The sequence below is a fragment of the Syngnathus floridae genome, chromosome 19, assembly GCF_059516105.1.
Source record: "Syngnathus floridae isolate MCC-2025c chromosome 19, RoL_Sflo_1.0, whole genome shotgun sequence".
NCBI lineage: Eukaryota > Metazoa > Chordata > Actinopteri > Syngnathiformes > Syngnathidae > Syngnathus > Syngnathus floridae.
In genome coordinates this window covers 8,015,651-8,022,538 of record NC_142431.1, presented here as the reverse complement: position 1 = coordinate 8,022,538, position 6,888 = coordinate 8,015,651, and the positions used below count along the sequence as shown (strand labels likewise).

General features: G+C 42.2%; 1 protein-coding gene across 2 annotated transcripts; it reads right to left on the bottom strand.

Moving 5' to 3' along the window:
* Positions 1–1,383: 1,383 nt before the first annotated feature.
* Positions 1,384–6,655, bottom strand: slc35f6 (solute carrier family 35 member F6). Of its 2 annotated transcripts, none has more exons than XM_088362623.1 (6): positions 6,486–6,655; positions 3,217–3,289; positions 2,949–3,120; positions 2,652–2,867; positions 2,477–2,587; positions 1,384–2,392 (listed from the first exon to the last, which is right to left on the bottom strand). In XM_088362623.1, the coding sequence occupies exons 3-6, from the start codon at positions 3,109–3,111 to the stop codon at positions 1,905–1,907; spliced, it is 978 nt and encodes a 325-aa protein (XP_088218749.1). In that variant the 5' UTR covers positions 3,112–3,120; positions 3,217–3,289; positions 6,486–6,655; the 3' UTR covers positions 1,384–1,904. The 2 variants fall into 2 exon arrangements, with proteins under 2 accessions (XP_088218749.1, XP_088218748.1); XM_088362622.1 differs by lacking the exon at positions 6,486–6,655 and adding an exon at positions 4,293–4,459.
* Between the last annotated feature and the right edge of the window lie 233 nt (positions 6,656–6,888).

Sequence of the window (6,888 nt, the reverse complement as noted above, 5' to 3'; positions counted from 1 at the left end):
TAAGGAGAATGAACTCTGTTGTTGCCATAGCAACCTTGGATCCATCAAATCAGATTGATTGTCAAATTTAATCTGTGTGCCTTTAAAGTGTGTGTTGACTCTTGTCAATTGTTAATTTTTACTTCCCCTTTCAAAATAACTCAATTAAAAAAATCAATTTGTACTGGTTATAGGTCACATTAATATTGGGTTGTTGTTTTTTGATCACAAAACTCTGGAATTCCAACAGGGGTGTGTAGACTTTTTTTTTTTAAATATCCCCTGTAGCCTGTGTTTTGCTAAAAGCTTGTCACAGACATCTGGGGAACTGTTGGAAATTTAAGAATAAAAAATGAAAATTTTAAAGTGTCAAGTTAACTTTAAAGTGCCCTCCAAAAATGATCAAGGAAAATAAAAATCACTGGATAAACAGAAAATATCTGTACAAATTTTCCTCACAGCCATCATGTCGTATCTCATCTGTTGAAGCTGTTCACAGACTTATTTTGTGCTGAGGCTGTCTCGGGAGGGACACAAGTCTCGCAGGGACAATTTGTCCAGAAAACAGCTACTGGAAATCTGTTTGCACAAAGTCCCCAGAGCTGCTTCAGTTTATTTACTTTTTTTCAAGTATTTGAATCCAACATACTGCAATCCAATAGACCATAAATTTAATCCCCTCCAAATTTGCTTCACACGCTTTGCACCAACTCTCACTGTTGATTTGTGATGATATTCTCAGCACCTAATGTAGAACTCGTGCTGACATTGACACTAAACAACATAGTCTGGTTCCATGTGTAATAATTTTTCAGACTTCCCTCAAGTAATTGTGTTTTAAGACCTGGATAAATATGAACCGTGAAATATTTTGACCTACAACCGAGCAAAAACGCAGTGTCGTAAATTGTTAACGTTGTACTGCCATCTAGAGGCAGAAAAAGTACAATAATACGTTTTTCTGACCATCCATCCATGATCCATTCATTTCTGTACTGCTTGTCCCCACGGGGGTCACGGTCGTGCAAGATTTTATCCCAGCAGTCATCGGGTGCTACCGGTGTGTTCGGCCATCCGCGGACGGTGGGGGGGGGGGGGGTCTACCGGTGTGTTCGGCCATCTGCGGACGGGTGGGGGGGGGGGGGGGTAGGGGGGTGCTACGGGTGTGTTCGGCCATCTGCGGACGGCGGGGCGGGGCAGGGGCGGGGCGGGGGTGGGTCAATGACATACCAGATAGATAGAGTCTATCTGCAGCAGTGCAGCTCCCATACCAGGTGGTGAGGCAGTATGTCAGCAGGCTCTCAATGGAGGAATGGTAGAAGGCGAGCAGAAGCTTCCGATCCGTACTGCTTCTGGGCCACTTTTTGTTATTATTTTTTAAATAGACCACATTCTTCAACAGGGCAGGGTTGAAATAGTGTGATTTAATGGCAGTTCCCTTTTTGTTCATTTATAGTAAATTGAAATGGAGTGGGTGCAGGATTTATACAACTTTGTGGCATCAAGTGACAAAATGTAACTCCAAAAAGCATTCAGGGCTCAGCGAGCTCTTTCAATTCGAGAAATTCAATATTGTAGACAAATAATGCATTGATGATAACGTACAACATGCTGTAGTGCCTTAAGTTTGTGAAGTGAGCTCTATTTTTTTTTGTGTGTGGGGAGGGAGGTGGCAACATTTTGGCATCTCCTTGCTCAGTGAGCATTATTTTTTTAAAAAAAAACATCAAATATAACGCCCTTCAAAAAAACAATGACTAAAAAAAACAATCATTTAAAAAGATTAAGGAACAGTCATGCAGTAACCCAGAAGGTTTCTATCGAGCTTTTGCAAAACATGCACCAAATTAATTCAGATAAAAGTTTGCCTCTTAATACAAAATGCATAAAAAGATACAGTGTCTTGAATTGACTTGTATTTGTTTTTAGTTGTCGTCAGGCGTCTGCACTCTGCCGTCACCTAGGAGTCTCTCCCTTTCTCCCGCTTCGTCCTCCTCCTCCGTGGCCACCAGTCCGGCGCAGCACGGTATTCTGGCCAGCAGGGGGCGATGCAGTCCGTTGTAGAGTGCCGTTCCCAGCAGTAGAACCAAAAATCCCAGCACCTGCAGGCCATGGAACTGCTCCCAACCCAGCGCCAGACTGACCACCCAAATGACCAGCGTGCGCAGGCTGTCCAGCACCATGCGGGTGGTGGCGCTGATCTCCTTGGTGACGCTGATGCCGGCAAAGTTGAAGAAAGCGATGCTCACCGTGTTGCCCAGCAGGGCCAACAAGATAAGAGGACGGAATCCGATTTGGCAGAAGGCGTCCAGTGCGTCCTCCAGAACTTGTCGGGGGGTGTCGCTGAATTGGCCCACATGGATGAAATACATGGGGATGAGCAGCAGTGACAGAACAAAGAAGCCAAAGAAACCTGGACACACAACATGACAGGAGTCCAACATCTCAATGAGCCATTTCCATGTTTTAGGGTGTCCTAAGTGGATATTTGCTTTACCTTCAGTTCCAACTGCACGCAGAGGATGGACGTCATGTTTGTAAACAAACTTTTCCTCCAGGACCATCTGGACAGCGACGATGACTTGAGCCATGATGATCAGAAGGTCGCCTGCAGGACACGTAAGAGAAGTGGGTGGTGGTCGAATTGAAACAAAGTCCAAATTCTTTCTCACCGGTGATGACATCACTGAGTTTGTGGGTGTCGTCATGGTGTCTGCTGACAAAATCGGCCAGGCCCACGATCACCAGGCCCAAGATGGTGATGAGGATTCCGATCCACTGACTGATGAGCAGCCGGCGCCTGAGAAACGCCACCGAAAGTAAACCGGTGAAGATAATGACGGCTCCTCGCAACATCTGGAAGCTAGAAGCGCTGGTCATGTTGAGAGCTGCAAACACAAGAAAGGAATGAACGACAACTTGAAATTACCTCTAAGCACAATTAAAGGAGAAAATTGGCAATGGCTTACCAACATACATGGTTGAGGTGGCCAACATGTCACACATGGCGGGGGGGAAGAAGAGAAGAGGGTTGAAACTCTGGCCCGTGTTCATGCTGGGCTCGGGCCTGCATTGGTTGTGGCAAAGTAGGATGTAGAAAACCCCCAAGCAGCAGAACTCTCCCAGAAACATACCCACTGCCTGCATGACAAGAAACACATTGGGAACAGAAAATAGATTATGACTGTTTTTTTTTAAATATATAAGTGGACATTTGGAGTATAAATCAGCACTTACCTGTACAAAGGGGTGAGAGAATGCATGTTCAGGGATACCATGGCAACCCGGTGCCCTGAACGTGTCTGCCCATCTGTCACAAAATAATATAGTCCATTTTTCATATTTCACAACAGTGACCTGCAATTTCCTTAAAATTGGTTGAAATTAGTGCAGACTTACGTTTTTTTTTTATGTGTGTCCTAATCTATTGATGCACAAATCCAAGTTTTATAGTCAGACCATAAGAGGAAGCACAACTGATGTGTCGTCTGTTTCAGTGAGCATGACAAGGGAATGCAGTCTCCAAAAGTGATGACACAGCACTTGGACCAAGCTCGTCTCATCACGACATATATCACAAAATAGACATTGTCTCCTGATTCCTTGTGTTTAATAAGCTTCAGTAAAAGTAAAGCAAACGAGTTGCAATGAATGGTGCATGCTGTCTCCGTCTCATGTGACTGTAGTGAAACTCAAGCTGATAGTAGCCTGCCCTGTCTGCCTGCCGGCAATAAGAGCTGCTAAGTCTGCACTGACTGATTTGAACTTTGGACTCCACTCATTGAGCCTGGATGCTGCTCAGCTGACCCACCAACAATGACATTTGTGAAGTGTGACAATAAGTATTCAAACATATATTGATATGATTTATATTTAATATATTTGATTAAGAAAAAACAATGTGGGGCTAACTTTAAGACCTTGTAAAGTGAAAACAAAAGTGTGTTGTGTTGGTGAGTAGTCAACCTTGAGTACATCCTGCAAATAACATTAACCATGATGCTTTGAGTTCCAACATCTACACCGGCCATTTAGATAACAAATTTTCTCTATTAAGAAGCCAGTCCTGTATAGTTGCATGTAATTATGACTCCACTACATGCTAAGGGCATGTATCAAGAATGTTTTGAACACCCCGTGTTGTTTATCCACTTTCGTAATTTTGGTTGTCCTTTGATTAGTGTTATTCTCGTGGCAACACTCTTATCTATTAATTCACAATACATGCCGACATGCCCTTACATGGTAGTAACATTTAGCCTAGCATCACAGAAAAATTAGGAGAAATAAAATGCAAGTGTGCTACTACTCACTTTGCCGACAACGTGTTAATAGAGCCAGTTATCAGCATGAGTCCCGCGAGGAACAATTGATATTTGGTCCACGCCATGCTGGGCAGTGTGATCGGGACAAATGAAGCGAGGTCAAAAGAGACCAGCAAGTAGTCTCCCCAGCAGACAGTGAACGCCTCATGACAACTCGCAAGTCAGCTGACTACAGTAACAACACCATGCTCCCTTCACGTTCTTTGGAATTTTGAAGACTCTGCAAAATGAATGCATGTTTATGTATGTAATGATAATAATGCAGCCATTGGTTGTTAATGCCTATGTCTTATATGGATGAATTAAAAATAAAACATTGTAAACGCAATTTAGACGTTGCTAGCGTGGTACATTTATTTTTTTTACAAAGGAACCCAAACGTTTCATGACGGTCATATTGGAAAACACCAGGGGGCGACACAGACTTGCTAGAGTGGATATAAAAAGTGTACACGCCCCTGTTTAAATGCTGGCTTTCTGTGATATTAACCAATAAAAAAATCACTCAAATGTGTTTGAAATGGTTATTTATACGGCATTAAAGTGTTTTTTTCAAGCAGCTATTTAGTAAAGCAATTATATAGTCAAGATGATTGACTCACTATTGCAAACTTGTTACAGATTTACAACTGAATTTCATTCCTTCTGGTTTCACTTCTGATGGTGTTTCCAGATACTTAAGCAATTTTAAAAGCAACAATTTGTTCACTGCTTACAGAAGCAGAATCTCTTCAGTTCCACTCTAGCTTAACTGCTGATGTGGACGAAGAAAGCGTCATTGGCAGGCCTCCTGAACATCACATGACAGCTTCGTGTGAGTGCTGCTTATCTTCCGGTACTGTGAATTTAGTGGACTTGACCATGAATGCTTCGCATGCACTCCTCATTTGTGCATGCTTTACACCTGACTCCCTGCTGTTATTTAAATTGCAGATTTGTATCATCTGCTCACGGGTGTTGCATAAGCTGTACTGTTCTCATATATTCTTTTCAGATGGAAATACATTTCTAAACCCCCCCAAAAGAAAAAGAAAAACATTTCCAATACCACGTCTTTGGGTGAAACCCCGGAATGGTCGCTACTCAATCACAAGGCAACCATTAACACACACATTCACAACTGCTTTGGTGAAGTTGTGAATTAATCTAATCAAGGCTGTTGTTAATCAGCAAACTTCCAAAACAAAACCTTATTTTCTTGACCTTTTTAATGACTTTTCCTTTTCCTGTAACATGAGGTCTATTATCACTGTAGTGTGAAGTGATACAGTTCGATGCACCAAAGATTACAATTGTCAGCGAAAGGTTCACAATTATCACAGTTATCAATTAGTTTTAAATTAAATTGAATTTAAAGTGTACCTTTGTATATCAAACTGTATAACGCAGGCACTGATTTAGTAAAAAGTAAATGTACAATATCAAAAAAGAAACAACACAACACCTCTTAGGGACAAGAGATATATAGCCTGAAACATTGCCATTTGACCGGCACTTTTGCTGCCTGGGGAAGAAATATGGCGACCCTTGTATGATGTCACAAAGTTGATTCCGTTTTGGGGCGCCCCAATCAGGCCTATATACTACCTTTACAAGAAATCAATTATGTTGAAATTTAAGGGTAATGTGCGTAATGATGTAGGAATAAATGAATACAACGATTAGATGTTCTGTGGGAAAGGTTGTGCCCCGTCCCCTTTCGCACTGGCAAAGCTATCCGGCTGCCTAGTGAGCTCGAGGCAGGGACAAGTATTCTATTATACAGGGATGAGAATTTTCCGCGGATCCGCGGATTTCCGTGTTTTATTCCGTCAAAAGTATTTTCGTGAATCGTGTAAATCCGTTGAGAATTTTTTTTTTTTTATATATATATGGGCGTTAGCCTCGGCGACTCTCGCGGGCATTCCTCCGCCCGCCTCGACAGCGTATACGCCCCCGGCTACTTTTCCGTGCTTTTTCACATTTGCCATTCTCATCCCTGTATTATACAAATCAGCATCCAAACGTTTACTTAAAAGACCAATACATCATAGCTGTTACTAAAATCACTTAACAGGAAACTGACTTCCCTGGCAAAATGCGCTTGCCCGCCATGACGGGAAACCAATGTAAACAAACCACAATAATCGCCCAGTAATTTATCAAAATCGGGGACAAAAATTGCTTATCACAGATACATACCTGTCTCAGAACGGCAATGTTTTTTTCTCTGGGATCTCTTTTCATGACGCTGCTGCCTTTTCACATCAGTTTTCCTCTGTTTATGGGCAAAAATTGTTGGCACTGCACCAACGCTGGGGACGAGATTGGAGTTAGCCAAGATGCTATCAACTTGCTGACGTCACGCAGCTGCCTGATCCGGGCCACAAACTAAGCAATATGGATGCTCCCGGTATTTCCATGTCACACTTACTAAAAGCCATTTATTTCATACATGAGTTGCTTTTTTTTAAATAAACTTCAGGAATTTGATTCAGCCATATTCGTAGAAAAGAAAAATGTTAATATGGCTAATGACCAAAGGTACCCTTTAAGGAGTGCCACTAATAAGCTAAAATGTCTGTTAATTATCCAACAATGACAA

Coding starts and splice junctions, on each gene's coding strand:
- slc35f6 (XM_088362622.1), bottom strand. CDS start 4,369: ATGGCGTGGACCAAATATCAATTGTTCCTCGCGGGACTCATGCTGATA. Junction 2,868..2,948: donor CACCTCAACCATGTATGTTG/GTAAGCCATTGC, acceptor TTGTGTTTGCAG/CTCTCAACATGACCAGCGCT. Junction 2,393..2,476: donor GCGTGCAGTTGGAACTGAAG/GTAAAGCAAATA, acceptor TTGTGTGTCCAG/GTTTCTTTGGCTTCTTTGTT.